This window comes from Hyaloscypha bicolor (genome assembly GCF_002865645.1).
Source record: "Hyaloscypha bicolor E unplaced genomic scaffold K444scaffold_141, whole genome shotgun sequence".
NCBI classification, from domain to species: Eukaryota; Fungi; Ascomycota; class Leotiomycetes; order Helotiales; family Hyaloscyphaceae; genus Hyaloscypha; species Hyaloscypha bicolor.
The window spans coordinates 275,116-293,683 of record NW_020194643.1 but is presented as its reverse complement, the minus strand read 5'-3'; the positions used below and the strand labels follow the sequence as shown (position 1 = coordinate 293,683).

At 34.7% G+C, this 18,568-nt stretch overlaps 3 protein-coding genes across 3 annotated transcripts; 1 reads left to right on the top strand and 2 right to left on the bottom strand.

The window, feature by feature from the left end:
* Positions 1-205: 205 nt before the first annotated feature.
* On the bottom strand, positions 206-2,756 carry K444DRAFT_571187 (multicopper oxidase). Its single transcript, XM_024877305.1, has 5 exons — positions 1,914-2,756; positions 1,773-1,842; positions 933-1,705; positions 834-872; positions 206-779 (listed from the first exon to the last, which is right to left on the bottom strand). The coding sequence occupies exons 1-5, from the start codon at positions 2,604-2,606 to the stop codon at positions 411-413; spliced, it is 1,944 nt and encodes a 647-aa protein (XP_024730571.1). The 5' UTR covers positions 2,607-2,756; the 3' UTR covers positions 206-410.
* Positions 2,757-12,761: 10,005 nt separating this feature from the next.
* Positions 12,762-14,410, top strand: K444DRAFT_143107 (uncharacterized protein). Its single transcript, XM_024870545.1, has 2 exons — positions 12,762-12,936; positions 12,989-14,410. The coding sequence occupies exon 2, from the start codon at positions 13,188-13,190 to the stop codon at positions 14,214-14,216; it is 1,029 nt and encodes a 342-aa protein (XP_024730570.1). The 5' UTR covers positions 12,762-12,936; positions 12,989-13,187; the 3' UTR covers positions 14,217-14,410.
* Positions 14,411-16,461: 2,051 nt separating this feature from the next.
* Positions 16,462-16,665, bottom strand: K444DRAFT_541159 (uncharacterized protein; the record flags this gene model as incomplete). Its single annotated transcript, XM_024875772.1, has 1 exon — positions 16,462-16,665. A coding segment is annotated over one exon (204 nt), but the record flags the coding sequence as incomplete, so codon positions are not given.
* Between the last annotated feature and the right edge of the window lie 1,903 nt (positions 16,666-18,568).

The window sequence follows — 18,568 nt, the reverse complement described above, 5'->3', positions numbered from 1 at the left end:
ATTTACTAGATAGTTTTAGAACATAAAATAAAAGGCTCGCTCTGCTGCTTCCGCTCGCGGCCCTGTTCCTGTGGTCACGGCACTGGCCGCAGGATGACCTGTTTGGATATTTTCAGAGCGGGTCGAAGAGAAAAGGGATTAAAGGCTCAGAAACCATAAAAGAAAGAAAGGGGAGGGAAGCAAATAGTATATAGTATATGTATTCGTGAGTTTTCTATTGCTGTCGAGAAAACGGTGCTAGCTATATGTTGGACTTCCACCAGTCGTGCCAACGGTGATTGCGTAACTGCCAATATATTCTGAGCTTCGTAAAGATCGTAGTTATTGGGATTAGAAGGTCAGTAGAAACGAGGGTAAATGTTGGCGAGCCGGAATCGAGCAATTAGACAGACCTGGCCGAGAGAACGGTATCAGACTCCGGAATCGGTCTCAACACACGGGGTCGCACACGGGGTCGGATGGGCTGTACACCAACTTGACCAAGATGTACAAAGGCTACTTGCCGTGGCAAGAGCAGAAGAGTTACCCTTGGGCCAAATGCCGTTTGCCGCCACCTGGTCTTCGAGGACCTGCAGATCGAGTCCGGAAGATGCGTGTCCAGCGATATGGCAGTGCAAAAGCCAGGCACCGGGATTGTCTGCTGGGAAGGCGATTGTGGCGGATCCTCCGCCAGGAACTGTGAAAACATCGCGTCGGGGAACGGACGGACCCCAAGGCTCAACTGAATTATCGGAATAGGTGAGGTTGAAAATGGCAAAATCATGGCCATGCAAATGAATCTGGGAGAGAGTGCTCAGCTCTGAGCTGATTTGATCTGATTTGTTTTCACTTACTGGATGATAGTGATGATCGGATTGGATGTTGAGATAAATCTGATATGTTATTTTAGCCAAGCATACAACAATAGTGCAAAGTAGAGGAGAAAAACTTGCCCATTTTGAGGTGAAGGAGGTTACATTATTGAATTCTGCAGAAAAGTCTTCCGGTACAATGACTGATAAATTCGGCCAGTTTGTATTTTGGAGATTGGTAAAAGTTGGATTCCCCCACTGAACCTGAAGTGGTTGAAAATCGGAATTGATTGGGTTTATAGCATAAACGAGATTGGGAAGGCCAGGTAGGGGACTATGTTTAGAGATGTTACGCGGGACATCGGAATTGCTCGGGCCAGGAGGGCTCCAAGGAACGATGGGTTGTATGTTGAGCAGAGGCTCATCCTTACACTCTTTAGACAGTGCATTTGGCCACTGGGTGGAGGTTGGATCGGGCCCGGTTGAATTGTCGTAGTTGATGATACCAGTGTTCATGTAGTTAGGGCCGAGAATGCCTACTGATCCGCAGGGTGACTGGTAGGTTCGTATCCAGAAGCTGGTATCTGATGAGTTGATAGGATTCGCTACAACGACAATATTATATCTCTGGCCAATGTTCACCCTAATTGCGGTGGTATTGTACGGCGTAATGGGGACAAAGTCGGCGCTGACAACCCACATCTCGTGGTTATCAATCGAAAAAGTAAATCCGGCTCTATAAGAAGTGTTGATTACGCGGAGCAGATATCGTTGACCTTTTTGGAATGAGAGCCTAAACGGGCCTTTTATTTCGGTATCGTTGGTCGTGCCAGGATAGCATTTTGTAATGTCTCCAACTCCACCCAATAAAATGCAGGGTTTTAAGCTCGACTCGTTGAAAGCAGAGTTATGGTCTGAGAAAGGAGGAACTTCGGTGAGCTTCATGGATCAGTAAGGGGGAAGATAAAATGTGACGCTTACTCCAGTCAGTGAGAATCAATGGCAGCGCGGGGGCGTAGTCGTAGTCCTTGCTACTTGGTCCATGGATGGTCTGGTTTTAAGGACAAGTAAACGTCAGTTATTCAATACCCATTGAAATATCTTGGAAGTATCGTGACCTACCAAAGGACCCTGTAGTCCGTCCGGGTATTGGAGGGAATAGTGAGAATGGTACCAAGAGGAGCCATACTGGGTTGTGGGCCATACGTACTCGAAACTACTTCCAGGGGCGATCGGACATTGGGTGATACCGGGAACTCCATCCATGTGCATTTTGGTCCATTGCCTCAATCCGTGTGCATGCACAGACACGCCCTGGTAAAAGCCCGGATCAACATTGACTTTAAGATGAACTGTGTCACCCCAGCAGGCACGGATCCAGGGGCCTGGAAAGCTCCCATTGAGGAGTTTACCATAGGGAAAGGTGAGGCCGTCTGCATCCACGGCGCCGGCGGTCACATTGTACTCGTAGTAACGGTGAACCCCAAAGGGGGTGTTCTTCACGTTCTCATAATTAGTATTAATGCTCAAGTTTGTCAGCCCATCCGGTGAAGTTAGCCAGCAATCAAGATGATTCCCGGGAGTCCAGCATTGAGTCCAGCCCAACATAGCAGTGTAGTTGCATTGGAAGTCGTCCGAAGTGTTGTAGCCTGGAGGAGTGAAAATAGGGCCTGGCGGCAGAGCGGTCACATCTTTGTAGTGGTCAACTGCCAGCGGGAGCTGGAAGCTAGGAGCCACCTCATGATGATAGGGGGACAGGGTGACGAACTCTAACAGACGAGTGAAAGCCGCCAAAAATCTTTCAACCAGCTTCATGACCACCCGTCGATGCGTAAGACCGGTCTGATGAGGTACGTAGGATGACTTGGTTGGATTTCTTGGAATGGACAGAGACCAAAAGTAATATGAGGGGGGACGAAGGGGAGAAAAGGGGCCGGCTGGAGGAGGAGCAGAAGGCAATAAAAAACCTTCCGCTCCCCTAAACCCACGGAGCAATGTCTACATGACATAGAGGCATGTGGAGAAAGAGTAACCCTCCTCAGCTGAATAATGGGATCGGCATTTGGTGATCGAGTTGTGATAAGCCTGCATATCTTAGGAACCGGCTAGAATGCTCGATAGTCAGTCGGTGGCTTGAAAGTGGCTCCTTTTTGTGACGTGTGTGGATAGGCTTATGCACAGGCCAACTGAGCCAAAAGACTACAGTATTCACTCCAGGAGTGAATACGCCTATCACGCTTCATAAGGCTTGTGCCAGGTCACTTGTTCGCCACCACTTGACATGTCACACTTTTACTCTCTGTTTTCTAAGCGAGGCAACTCGAACGAGAGCATTAACTAGAAAATATATTAAATAGTCGAGTATTTACTTTTAACTTAGCTTTAAGATTTTACTCTTTTAATTAATTTACTTACATAATAAAATATATTATAATATAATAAAAGAAAGCATTTTACTTAAATTTTTAAAAATAAAAATAAAAATTAATATAATAAAATAAAATAAAATAAATATATTAGAATTTAAATAAAACCCTAAATAATTAAATCATTTTATTTTATTTTAAAAACTTTAATATTATAATTTATTATTATTTAAGTAATTTTATTAAATTTGTTTTTTTAATATATTAAATTTTATTATAAATTAGCTTTTAACTTTATTAGCTAATATAGTTAACTTTCTTTATAAAAGTAAATAATACTAGCTTTATTTACTTATTACTTTAAAAAAAAGTATAAGGTATTTATTAGTAGGTAATAAGATAATAGAATGAATTAGTATATTGTAAAACCATAGTATTAAATTTAGTATAGAACTAATCTCTGTCCCTCCTATAAGGTCCAGGGAAGCCCTTTCTAAATAGGAGGCCCCAATGGTATATATATAATTAGTAATTTATAAGCCTAATATATATGATATAAATAGTGGTTAGTTGGGATATTAAAGGGCCGCCGATCTCCCTAATTAATACTCGTAATATCCGAGGTTCGTTATATGCCCTTAAGTTATATATGACCCTATATATATTATAACTATATTTCCTTTCTAGGATCTTGTCTCCAAGATCTATTAATTCTAGTAAATATTTAATTAATTAATTATTTAATTAATATAAACTTCCAGTATCTTGGGAGATGGTTTTACTAATATAATCTGGATAATAGATATAAAAATCGTCTAATTAGATTAGGGCTGAGTAAGTAAGAAGGAAAGGTAATTATATCCCAGATATAGGGGCTAGCTAGTAATTGCGATTTCGTTTAGGATCTGAGTATTCTAATTAGCTCGATCCAAAGTACTAAGGTACTACCCTATAAAATTAATACTATTTATTAGATCTTGTATTAGAATAATCTAAATAGCTATATAAAAAGAATTTAATAAATATTTATATAAGAAACCTATATAAATATTTCTAAGGTTCTAGAGATTATTTATAGGCTCCTGGAAATATATATTAATCGGTTATACTAAATTCTGATTAGGACTAGTATAAAAACTAGTAGTTAATCCAGGTAGCTCTTTACTTTTATAAAAGGACTTCTTTATATTATTATATGTTTTCTTTCTTTCTAATAATTATATATATAATAACTTTTTCTATTATTACCTTCTAGTCTCTTTTTCTATTCTTCTCTAAGTCTTCTTTAATTATTTTTAATTAATTCCATAATGTTTTTTTCTAGCTTTATTATTTACTAATATAATTATAAGTATAAAAATAACCTTATAGTTTTCTTTCCTATTACTAATAAATACTTGAAATGCTTTAAGTATTTGTTTATTAATTCCTTTACCTTATATACTATAGTATCTAGTAAGAAGAATTATAACTATTATAATAAGAATTCTGAATCTTATATATTAATAAGTTCTTTAGCTTTAATATCTATTAAAGCTAATGTGATTTCAGATTCCTTATTACTTATTAGAGGCTTACTAGTTCTGGGAAAATACTATTATAACCTTTAAGAAATTTCTTAAAAAATATCCTAAATAGTATTATACTAATATAGATAATACTATTAATTAGGTTTTCAAAAACTAGAAAAATACTAATAAGCTTTAGAATTCTTTTTCCTGTCTTAATAAGGCAAAGAATAATATTACTTGGGTTAGTATCCTAAAGATAAGTTCTTTTTAATATATTTAGATACTTGCTAATTCCTTAAAGAAATACTATAAAGTCTACTTTTAAGATATTAACCTTATTATTAAGATTACTACCGAGATTACTAAGTAGTTTATTACTAGTATTTTAAGTACTAATAATATAATATTTATAGCTATTTGGGATCTGACTTTAGAAGTTCGGGCCTTTTATAAAATATATATAGTAGTTATAAGTTCCTTATTTACTTTTCTTAATATCCTTAATACTAATATTATTATAGTATAACTATATCCTATTAAGAAATAAGCGGATTCCGGAAAGTATTAGTTAATTCTTTACTAAGTCCTAAATAAGGCCGGTATTTAGTATTCTTGCTTTAGGAATTAGGAATTTATAGGAATTAAAGTTTATTTATTTGAGATACCTATAGCTAGTCTACCTATAATAAACCTTTCTTAATTCTAAACCTTTTTTCTAATAATTTAAATATAATTCTTATAAGCTTTAATAAAATCCTAGAAAACCTTTATAGGTAAAAAAACCCAGAAAAAGAGTATTTCTATTACTATTCCGGACCTTTTCTTAGCTATCTAGATCCTCTTTTTCTTTTAAGTAGCCTTTTTCTTAGTAGTTTAGAATTCTTTTTAATCTTAAAAAATTATTAAAAGATAGTTTTGGATTCTAAGCTATAGTTTTAGTTATATAATTTTAGAAGTTCCTTAAAATTTTTAAGATTAGGAAAAGTAGATAACTAGGTATTATAATCTTTAGGCTAGGCTTTCTATTTAATTAAATACTATTACTTCTTACTTCTATTATCTTATTAGTAATTAATAATAGCTTTTATTTTCTATTTTTATTCTTTATTATTATTTACTAATTCTGGAAGTTCTCCGGAAAGATATAAGTATAGCTCCTAATTCTTTTTTACTATATACTTTTTAAGAAGGAAAATATAGAAAGTTAGATATAAATAATTATATATATTTAGTAGTTTTAACTTATATACTAAATTACTAATATATTTAAGGATCCTAAATAAACTTATAAATTTTGGCTTAAGCTTTCCTATCTTAAGTTTAATATTTCTTATTAATAGTATTATTTAGGCTTTTTTAAAATAGTATTTAGCTAACTAGTACCTATTATAATAGGTTTCCCGGTTATTTCATATATAATACTATAAATTCTTAAGCTTTCTTTATTTTATTTTAAGGATTTCTAGTCTCTTATATATAGTTAGTACCTTTCTTATAATCCTATTTTTAGGATTCTATAGAAGTTAAGAATAGTATCTATAATATATATAGAAAAATATATCTTATAAAATCTAATATTTTAAGTTATTATATATAAATTCTATAAAAGATAACTTTTTAAACTAGTTATTCTTTTAGGTATTATAATAATATTTTAGATAATATTTTAGGGCCTAGTTCTATTTTTCTATCTAATTATCTATCTAAGGATAGTAAGCTATATTTAAATACTATTTATATATTAAATAGAAGCAAAAAGCAAACTAGAACTAGCTAGTAAATACTATTTCTTAATTAGAAATAATTCTATTAGAGGAGCCAAAGATTAAGAAAATATATTCCTATATAATCTTAGTAAGCTCCGGAGAGTTAATAATCTTATAATATATAATATATCTTACTATTTTAGAGTACTAGTTAATAACTATAAGAATTATATTAAAATCGGAACCTTTTACTAGGTTCTTATATAGTAATAAACCTATAATAAAATCTATAAAGATCTTATTCTAGGGTTTTTCAGGCTATAGTAAACTACTAAGTAAACTATATAGCAAATACCTTTTTGCCTTAATTCTCTAATAAATATTATATTTTCAATAATAATTATAAATATTTCTTTTTATATTCTTCTAATACTAGAATCTTCTAAGGAGCTTAAGAGTTTTCTCTATTTTATAGTATTTGGCTATTAGGTTATTATAATAAAGCTTTATAATTTCTTAATATAAAGCAGGATTATTAGACATAATAATTCTTAAATAGTACCTAAATAGGCCCGAATTATTTTTCCAGATTTCCTTTTCCTTAATATCTTTCTTACTAAGCCTTTACTTTATAATATTCTAATATTAAGAATTATTTCTCTAAGCTACCTAGATAATATCTAGAAGAGATTTAGATAAAGGAACTAGTATTATAGCTTTTTTAGTAGCTATATATATTTATATATAGGGAATTAGGTATTTATAACTATCTAATTTAAAAACTCGAGAGACTAAAGAGTTTTTAGTTCTATTAAGTAATACGGTTATAGATATTCCTATTACCTTAGCTATAATAATAAAATCTTTAAGGCATTTTCCTATATCTTATTTCTTAACTAATTCTATAATTAAGGAATCTATAAGATAATCTATTTACTTATCTTATAATAAATATTTTTTCTTAGCTACTATAAATATAGCAAGTATTAAATAATACTTATTTTAAAAAGGGAATTTTTTAGATATTTATAAGAACTTCTAAATTATAATTATAAAAGCTTTCTTTAATTTATTCTAAAAGATCGGAAGCCAAGTTATATTAATAGGATTTTTTTTATAATTAGGTCTTTTATTAGGTCTGTCTATTAAATTTAAAGTACCTCTATAATAAATAATATTAAAATTATATATTATAAAATATATTATCTAATATACTTAATAGCTTTCTAGATACTTTGTTTTTATAAAGTATTAGAGATTATTATAATCTATAATAACCTTAATTATAAACCTGGATTCTTTAAGGTAATAGTACTAATACTTAAAGGTTTTAATAATTATAAGCAGCTTCCTATTATAGGTACTATAATTATATTTAGTTCCGGAAAGTTTCCAGAACTAGAATACTACTAAATACTAGTATTTTTTCGGGCTATTACTAGAATTAACTTATTATAAAATAGTACTAGTAATTATAAATTTTAATATATTAGTTTTAATATAAATATTCTTAGAAAAATTAAAATAGATTAGAATAGATATTATAATAAAAGCTTTTTTTAAAGTTTTAAAGCTTTTAGCTATTTTATTTATTTATATAAAGAAACCGGATTTCCGGCCCTTTTCTATTCTTTTTAAGAAGTCTATTAAGCCTATAGTTATCTGAAAGTAATAGTAAATAAACCTATAATAGAAATTAGTAAATCCAAGAAATACTTGAATATTATAGAACGATTTTAGTTCTGGCTATTTAATAATATTATAGACCCGTTTAGAATTCGTATAAATACCTTTTATTCTAATAAAAAAGCCCAGAAATTTGATTTCCTTAATATTAAACTTATATTTACTAAGTTTATAAAATAGGTTATTTTTATATAGCCTAGTAAGTACCTAGTAAATATAATTATAGTATTTATCTTTATTTCAAAAGTAAATAAGAATATTATCTAAATAAATAACTATAAAATAATTCAGGAGTTCTATAAGTATAATATTAATATATACTTGAAATATAGCTAGTATATTAGCTAGCCCAAAAGGTATTATAAGATATTTAAAATAGCTATAGCAGGTCCTAAAAGCTGTTTTCTATTTATATTCTTTATAAATTCTTATCTAATAATATATATTCTTAAGATCTAGCTTTATAAAAATCTTAGTTTCTTAGAACCGGTTAAGGGTCTTATTAATAAAAGGAAGCAGATACTAATTCTTAATTATAATTTAATTAAATCTATAATAATTAATATAAAGATATAGCCTTTTATCTTTTTTGGAAATAAAAAGAATAAATACCCTTATTAGACTTTTATTAGGCCTTATCTAATATTTATAAAATATATCCTGCAAATATAAATATAATACTTCTAATTAGGTTTCTAATAGATTATATAAAAGCCTATATGGAACTATATTATCTATATTAATAAAGTATTTAATACTGCCAAGATTAGGAAGTTCTAAAGCTTTATTAGAGTTAAAAACCTCTAAGAAGTCTTTATATTTATTATTCCAAAAATAAATAAATACTTCTAAAGCCCCTTTCTAGAGAATATTAATTTACTATATTAAAAACTCCTATTTAGTATTACTAGAACTATATAATAAAATAGAGATCTAGTAATTATTATAAATATATAAAGCCTATTATCTAAGATAGTTATATTTGCCTTTTATTAAGAATAAGACTTGAGGTACTAGCTCAGGATACTAGTTAAGCTCTTTATTAAACTCTTTTGGTATTAGGATCTTAATATTATTAGGCTATATAAATATATATATCTATTATTTCTTAATATAGTCTATATATTATATAAGAATTACTTTATAAAATTCTATACTAAAGACGAGGCTATAAGAGCCAATATTCTTATATCTATAGAACCGGAGCTTAAAAGAATATATCTTGCTATAATTATCTATAATAAATACCTTAAGATTATAGGCTTAATAGATCTTAAATCTATTCTTATAAAAAGTTATAAACCCTTAGTTATATTTAGCTAAGGTAATAAAGCCCTGGCTTTAAGCCTAATTATTATTAAGGAAGTTATAGTCTAATCCGGTATTACTAAGTTTACTATATATTTCTGAGATATTTACTTCTGGCTATATTAATCTTGCTTAAATAGTTATATAAAGTAATATACCTTTTTTATTATAACTAAAATTATTAATATTCAAGATTTGGCCTTTTCTTTTCCCTGTTTCTTAGAAGGGTTTTCTCTAGAATACTTCTTTATAATAATAGTATTAACCTATTTCTATAGATACCTTAACTTTTCTATGGTTTTAGCCTTATTAGGGTTCTATTAAGCCTATTTAGTATACTTGAAATATTTTATATTTCCTAAAAAGTATTCTTTCTATTTATAAGTCTAATAAACCATATCTAAAATAGAACTAGTATTTTATTAAGGCCTTAAAGAAGCTGAAATACTATCTAAGAATTTCTTATATAATTTTCGGAACTTATTCTTTCTTTTTTAATAGCCTTATAAATTAGAATTTACTAAATCAGAGTCTTTAGGGGCAGAATTACTCTTACTAGACTTCTTTACCTTTACTTTTCTTAATTTGGGATAAATAGTATATTTTGCTTTCTAAGCTTTCTTAAGCTATTTGAAAATAGATATTACTTTATTTCCTGAGAAAATAGATATAAGTATCTAATAAGTCTTATAGTTAGATAAAGTAATATTAAGAGTCCAGACCCGGTCCTGCTTAGGGTATAAGTCCTAGTTAATTTCGAGACTAATTATTCGAGTATATAACTCGGTAACTATCTTACTATCTTTCTAATAAAGATCTTAAAGCTCCTTAAAGGCGTCTTATTAACGGATTTGAGGTACTTAAAGTATATTAGCTAAATAGGCCTTAAATTACTCCTAATAAACCTTATATAATAATAAGTTTTGCTTTATTATAGCTTTCTAAATATTATAAGATTTATCCCTAAGGGTACTTATAATAGAGTTAATTCTAGAAGAATATCTATTATAAGTCTAAGGTTAGGTCCTAAAGACTACCTTCTAGGAAAATATAAATATCTTCTATTTTTTAAGAGACTTTCTATAATATAAATTAGGTATCCGGATCTTAAGAAGCTTCTCTTAGTCTAAATATATCTTTAGGATATTATATAGTAGCTCCTAACGGATAATATTAAGATTACTCTTAAAGCTTATTATATTAGGAAAGGAAGTGAGTTCTAATCCTATTTCAGGAAGTTCCCTAGTAGGAATTACTAAAGAAGAAAAAGTAGACTTATAAATAGAGTTTCTATAAGATATAGTAAACCGTAAGATATCCCTGAGAATATCCTTATATTACTCTAACTATAGGATATACTAGTTAATTATATCTACTAATTCTTGCTTTTATTAGAGTGCTTTGACTTTAGTATATAAGCCCTGTTCTATAGCTTAGGCAATAGTAACTTGGGCGTTAATCTCGGCGTCTTAATTATTGCCGGGATTATTTCTGTTATTATTACTGGCTCTTGAAGGCTCCTGAAGGGCCCTATTAAAAGTATTAGACGAGCCTTCGCCATTACCCGTATTAGGGTTAATCTAATTAACTTCCTCTATAGGAATAGCTCCGGCGAGGGGTTATATATTTTGCAGATTCCGAGACATAATTGCTTATTAAACTACCTTCTTTGAGGGTAGAGAGATTAGCTTATAAGGTGTTTATTAGTAGGTAATAAGATAATAGAATGAATTAGTATATTATGAAACCACAGTATTAAATTTAGTATAGAACTAATCTCTGTCCCTCCTATAAGGTCCAGGGAAGCCCCCTCTAAATAGGAGGCCCCAATAGTATATATATAATTAGTAATTTATAAGCCTAATGTATATGATATAAACAGTGGTTGGTTGGGATATCAAAGGGCCGCCGATCTCCCTGATTAATACCCGCGACATCCGAGGTTCGTCACATGCCCTTAAGTCACGTGCGACCCTGTACACATCACAAAAAGCAAGATGTGCTTTAGCTTATTTTTAAGAAACTAGCTAGTTAATAGGCTAAATGTGCTAAATAAGCTAAACTAGCCAGGAAACGTTTTGAAAATAGTTTTAATTATATATTACATTATTAGCTAGCGGGTCTAATTCCGGCTGGCCAAATGAATCCGGCCAGGGCAATTACCGTGGCCAGTTTGACACCCCTGGTGAGCCCCCTGCAACCGGCCAGCTGGGCTGCCTGCCTCTCTGATTCCGGCTGGCTAGATGGATCCGGCTACGGCAATTACCGTGGCCTGTTTGACCTCAGGCCAGGTGGAGACGCCAAACATGCCAGCTCAACTACCTATTCGGTCAGCGGCAGCCAGCTGAAATGCGACATCAGCTCTTTCGAGGGTTCCGAATGCGGGGTTGGGCTGCTGGGCAAGCTTTTTCGGGATGTCCCGCACCTTCCGTGCAGATTAGTGGGACGAGCATTGACGTGGAAAAGTTGATCACCCTCAGCTTGTACAAGTATGTGCGGACATGCAAAACACGACGTCCGTCACACTGTTCGATAGGCGTCCAGAATCGGAGGCGCTTTCAGCCCGCACCTTGGCGTTGTTGGTTCGTCTCCTCGTATTGCGGCCGCCGACATACATGGACGGGATTGTTGACTTGAACAGAGATCGGAGGCACTCCTTTACCACATTCTTGTAGGAGTTCATACGGGCTTTTGGGCGACGGCAATTCTGGTGTCCACTTGGCGGCGGCGGCGAGTGTCTGGAGACGATTGGAACGAACCAAAACCACATTCTTCAGCCTCTACCTCTGTTTCTCATCCCTCTACATAAGCCTATCTCCACCGGCTGTCACGGGGCTTCTTGCGGGGCACGAAGGGCTGAAATGCAGGGAGAATCGTCACTCTAAACCAGAAGTCTCGCCACACCTAGAGCTTTCCGTGCAATTGTTCCAGGATATGACGTGCAGTATATGGTCGAAAGATGAACAGGTCGTGGGAAAACCTGAGGGAAGGGGTCGGTTTACCGAACCTGTGATATCGGACAACAGCAATTCCTGCAGGAGATGGCTGAAAAGATATCTATATGTGAGACCTCCTTGACTCCTTCGATACAACGGTCCTTTTTCTATCAGGATACTTCCAATCTTCACTTTGTCAAATCTTCTCAAGAAACTTTTGGTCAAGCGTTCAGTCTCGTTGCCAGTAATTCAAAAAGAGCCTCACCATGTCTGTCGACACGGTCGCACTACAGGCTGCCCAAGATAAGTGTTTGGCCATTGGTCTGATTCCAACAGATGGCAGCATCCAAGCGCTACGCCTGAAGATCGATGATTTCCTGGCGGTTGCCGACCTAGCCAACTTGTACTTTCTGGCTCTTGAAGCTTTCACGAAGGATGACATCTTGTCCCAGCCATTCTCCTAATATGAAATTTCTGATATCTACAGTCAACCGTACCGGCCCTGGGACGGAGTCGAAAATGTCCCATACACGCCAACAGGGGAGCCCCTGAACAAACGTGGGGCAGGTTACTGTGCCTATGGTTCCGTCCTATTTCCCACGTGGCACCGCGTTTATCTTGCACAATTCGAGGTATGAATTACTTAGGACTCCTAAAATAGAGAAACTAACGAGATTGATGTAGCAAGCCTTGTACTTACACGCAGCGGAGATTGCTAAAGTGTTAGGCCAGGAGCATACCGTTCTGCCAAAATTCCGTATCCCGTATTTTCACTCTTTGCTGCCCCGTGAAAAGTTGGTCGACCAAGAGCAGCACACGTACGGGATCCCAGTCGTCCTCATGACTCAATGTTCGGCGTCCTGGAAAGACGGACTATGAACCGATGGACAATCCCCTCTACCAGTTCGAATTTCCTAACGACCCCAAGGGAGGCTTCCATTGGGACCAGATCCGGAGTATGCAATGTAACTCGGGCTTTTCTTTAAGCCGACGGCCCGCTCCAGCAAGACTCCCTGTTTATGCAAGAAGGTCTAAATGTTGCCTGGTTTACATGCACCTTTACCGAACATCCACTAAGCTACTCAGAATGCTACTTTCTCGCCCTTTCAAATTCCTCATTGGACCGGATGAAATTGAGATTGCAGTACATGAAGAAGCAATCGCAAATCAGTCCGCTGCGTTGAATATATTGATGCGAGGGAAGATGTCAGAAAGCATGAACGGTCTGGCTTCTTGGAAAGACGTCGACGAAAAAACTTTCGTTCGATTCGCACAATTTGCCTACACGGGAGACTATTCGGTGCCACAGATGGTTGTGATCAATCAAGCTGTCAACAATCAAAGGGAGGAGGTACCTGTAGACATTCAGCCAGGCGCCCAGGATATCGAATTTGATTGGGGCTCTTCGTCTACCAAGAAGACTGTCAAGAAGAAAGGATTCAAGCATGATCTGACTCCACAAGAGACAACGTATACGCCCTTCAAGTCTCTCACATATCCTCTCCTCCAACCTCGATCCAAGTTTGCAGATTCCTGCCATCCTGTAATGATCAAAGGATCCCGATACCACATCTTCGAGTCCCTGCTCAGTCACACGTCACTCTATGTCCTAGCCGACAAATGGGGCGTAGAAAGCTTGAAAGTCCTGACGCTTTACAAACTACACGAGAACCTCAATATGCTTAAACTTGATGTGGAAGAGGTTCCTGACATCGTTGAGCTTGCGCGCTACGGATACTCCGAGACTCCCCATCTGGAAACTGGAATCGATGACCTGAGGAAACTGATTTGCCGATATATTGCTGCCAATGTGGACGCGATGTCGAAAAGCAAAGCATTTACGGATCTGATTGAAGAGGGAGGCGCATTTGTGCCGGATCTTTTCAAGCATATGCTGCCGAGGATTAGATAACTCGCTGGAGCTGGACTTGGTTAGTGTGTTCACTTCTCTGAGAAGGTGACATGGGTATGGAAAGGCGAGGACAACGTCCGATCCCTTAGCGAGCATGTTCTTGGGATCAAGTAAGGAAGGTCGTACTATCAAAATTCTACCTCATAGGGGCACACTCGTTCTTTTCCTTCTAGTGAGAGCCACATATCATGTCAAGGAAGGATTGAACTCCGCCACAGCAAGTACGATCGAGAGGTGGCCAACGCGGAAAGTGCTTCCTCAATGAGCAAGTAAAGAAAAGTGGAGGGTCTCATCAACATGCGAAGGAGCGGTTGCAAGTGACATCGTATAATACTCCACTTACTCGTGCGACAATACGTCCAAAAACAGGTCGCGAAAGATAACGACCTAGAGAATATTGAGAGGTGAACTAGAGTATCTCCTATAACAAAGCTTAGTTAGTGTGACTAGCAAAGTAACAGTATTTGAAATAGGCTGCCGAGGCCTTCCCTGCACTAGTCCTATGATATGCGCTGATTTAAGGAAATAGAGGAGCTCACTTTTGGTTTTCCCCCCTTTCCTTCTCACTTCTTCTCACATCGCCAGCTGGCAGATGCCTTCGTCTCCGCCACGCACCCGCTTTCCGCCGATGCTTCACATGCTCATACCTTTCGCATCGAGCCAACTGCAAGCCAGCCCAGAATCCGTCTAAAGCTGAAAGGAAACGCAGCAACACATAAACCTGTTGGCCGAACGCCCATAATTTCCTTGATAGGACTTACTTCAGGAGGATTCAGCACAATGCTCACGCCTACTGCCCCGTACAACTGGTGAATCCTTATTGTCCTGATTCACCAGGTTGCGCTGGTCACGAGATCAAGTCTCGCTTCCGCTGCATTGAGTGTTTTTCTGAGAGGATGTTAACGTGAGCTTCTTGGAGATTTTTGGTTTGCGCAAGGATGAAGTGGTAGAAAAGTGCGTAGGGCCTCGGCAATAGCGCCATAAAATTTTGTTGGTAGAAAATGCGCTGATTGAAATACATGTACTTGGAATTCGAGAGAGAGCATGAGCCCCATGAGCCCCTAAAACTTTAAGCGAGGGGAAAGGGGCTGTCTACTGGCTTGCCAACGCTTCAAGCCAGTCACTACGCAGCGCAACGACAAAGAGGCATGGCATTGTAACTTTTATGAAGTTCAAGTCTTGCACAGTCTATCTACAAGGCGATATACAACTCATCTTCTATCTCCTACTTTTCGTTCTCAAGTCATCCAAACACCAAAACACAATCCCTCCTTACACGACCCAAATATACAACACAACAGCAACACCAACGCCGGCGCTGGCGCAACTCACCGCACCTCAGCAAACCCAGCAGAATTGGCGCTCGGGCTCGTATACGTCACACTCGGCGTAGGCTCGTCGTCACAGTCCCATTCCCACCACTCATCGAATCCCGAACACAGTCGTCGTCCCATTCGAGCCTCCAACCAGCCTCGAAAAATTAGCGTACTGCACCAGCTGCTCCAGCAAAACCCGCACGTCGGAAGAAGAATGGTATTACACGGTGCATCGTATTCGACTGTGAAGACCGAGACTGAAGACTGGTATCCAAGGACAAAATGGTGATCTCGCATGGCAAGGAGCAGTCGCCGTTGATGCATTGATTTGTGCCTGCTGGGGTGACATTGACACAGGCGGAGAGCCTATTGTGGCGTTGTACGCTGCGCTGTCGACGTCTGCGCCGCCTGTGAGGTGTGCGTGGATGAATGGTTGGTTTGTGCACGAGTTCCTGGTAACGGAGGTGATGAGCGGCATGTCCACGCTCACGCCATAGGCTAGATGGAGGATAGCACCGCTTTTGGCATTGGTGATGAGTTGTTGTGAGAGATTGGCCGCCACCCCGCCCGTGTAGGTGGCGGAATCTTTGAGACCAGCTGCAGTGGTTACGTTTGTTTGGTAGCATGAAGTTCAGACCCCGTAGCCGGCGGAAATTGCTATTTCTGGGATTCCGCGCTCCACCGCAGTGTTTGTGGCGCCTATTACACCAGAGAGAGTGTACTCGTTCGGCCGGGCTCACCTGGTTCTCGCTTAGCACGCTTACCAGGTGAGGGAGGGCAATACGTAAAAACCAGCAATACGCAAATTTTTCCCTATATACATAGAACCATGGAGTTTTAGCCCACCACAACCCCTATTTTTCCCATAAATCGTAATCAGTAGCCTTCATTTTCCAATTAATTACGTTCTAGTAATTAGCTTCAAACCTTTATATTATTTTTTTATACTTATTTCTCCAAGGCTTACTTAGCCTAGCATGCCTTATATTAACTATCCGAGCTTTATCCTCATTATCTGCCTCAATATTATTTCTTCCTTGCTCTATAGTAATCTCCCTATATTTCTGAATAATCTTACTAGCTCCTTCTTTTCTAGCTAAATACTTTTTCTCCGCAAGGCCCAGATCTAGTACCCTTTATCTAGCAAGAGTACTAGCTAAAATTAACCTCTCTAATACCGCTTCTACCTTCTCTTATATACGTAAAACCAAAGAAGTAATAGGTATACTATTTATTAATTATATTATATGATTTTTAATATAATTAATACCTCGTTTTCATATATATAATATTAATAGTATAGGCTAATCTGCCTAGTCTTTATAAATAGGAGTACGGGATAGTAGGGTAGTAAAACCAAGAGAAGAAAGTAAAATTAATAAAGAGTATTATAGAAGAGGAATTAGAGTTTATAGATACTTTAAAAGCTCTTTATACTTCTTTATTTTCTATAGAACTCTAAGTAAGTTAAGAAGTATTTATAAGGTATTTATTAGTAAGTAATAAGATAATAGAATAAATTAGTAAGTTATGAAACCATAGTATTAAATTTAGTATAGAACTAATCTCTATTCCTCCTATAAGGTCCAGAGAAGCCCCCTTTAAATAGGAGGCCCTAATAACATATATATAATTAGTAATTTATAAGCCTAATACTTATAATATAAATAGTAATTAGTTATAAAGTTAAAGGGCCTCTAATCTCCCTAATTAATACTTGTAATATCCGAGGTTTATTATATACTCTTAAGTCACGTGCGACCCTATATATATTATAACTATATCCTCTTTCTAGGATCTTATTCCCAAGATTTATTAATCTATTCTAGTAAATATTTAATTAATTATTTATTTAATTAAGGTAAACTTCTAGTATCTTAGGAAGTAATTTTACTAATATAATCTAAATAATAGACATAAAAATCGTCTAATTAAATTAGAGCTAAATAAGCGAGAAGAAAGAATAATTATACCCCAGATATATATAAGGTATTTATTAGTAGGTAATAAAATAATAGAATAAATTAGTGAATTATAAAACTATAGTATTAAATTTAGTATAGAACTAATCTCTGTCTCTCCTATAAGGTTCAGGGAAGCCCCCTCTAAATAGGAGGCCTTAATAGTATATATATAATTAGTAATTTATAAGCCTAATATATATAATATAAATAGTAATTAATTAGGATATTAAAGGGCTACTAATCTTTCTAATTAATATTTATAATATCCGACGTTTATTATATGCCCTTAAGTTATATATAATCCTATATATATTATAATTATATCTCTTTTCTAGGATCTTGTTCCTAAGATCTATTAATTTATTCTAGTAAATATTTAATTAATTATTTATTTATTTAATATAAACTTCTAGTATCTTAGGAAATAGTTTTACTAATATAATCTAGATAATAGATATAAAAATTATCTAATTAGATTAGGGCTAAGTAAGTGAAAAAGAAAGGTAATTATACCCCAGATATAAGGGCTAGCTAGTAATTATAATTTTATTTAGAATCTGAGTATTCTAATTAGCTTAATCTAAAATACTAAGGTACTATTCTATAAAATTAATACTACTTATTAGATCTCGTATTAGAATAATCTAAATAGCTATATAGAAAGAATTTAATAAATATTTATATAAGAAATTTATATAAATATTTCTGAGATCCTAGAAATTATTTATAGGTTCCTGGAAATATATATTAATTAGTTATACTAGTTTCTAATTAGAACTAGTATAAAAACTAGTAGTTAATTCAGATAGTTCTTTATCTCTATAAAAGAACCTTTTTATATTACTATATACTCTTTTCCTTTCTAATAATTATATATATAATAACTTTTTTATTATTATTTTTTAGCCTCTTTTTTTATTTTTCTCTAAGCCTTCTTTAATTATTTTTAATTAATTCTATAATATTTTCTTCTAGCTTTATTATTTGCCTTTATAATAATAAATATAAAAGTAATCTTATAGCTTTCTTTCCTATTACTAGTAAATACTTGAAATATTTCAAGTATTTACTT

Bases quoted from the DNA above. Each gene is read 5' to 3' on its own strand.
- K444DRAFT_571187 (XM_024877305.1), bottom strand. From the start codon at position 2,606: ATGAAGCTGGTTGAAAGATTTTTGGCGGCTTTCACTCGTCTGTTAGAG. The intron at 1,706-1,772 runs GTAAGCGTCACA...CTCCTTTCTCAG, and splicing joins ATTGATTCTCACTGACTGGA to ACCATAACTCTGCTTTCAAC. The intron at 780-833 runs GTAAGTGAAAAC...ACTCTCTCCCAG, and splicing joins CCGATCATCACTATCATCCA to ATTCATTTGCATGGCCATGA.
- K444DRAFT_143107 (XM_024870545.1), top strand. From the start codon at position 13,188: ATGGACAATCCCCTCTACCAGTTCGAATTTCCTAACGACCCCAAGGGA.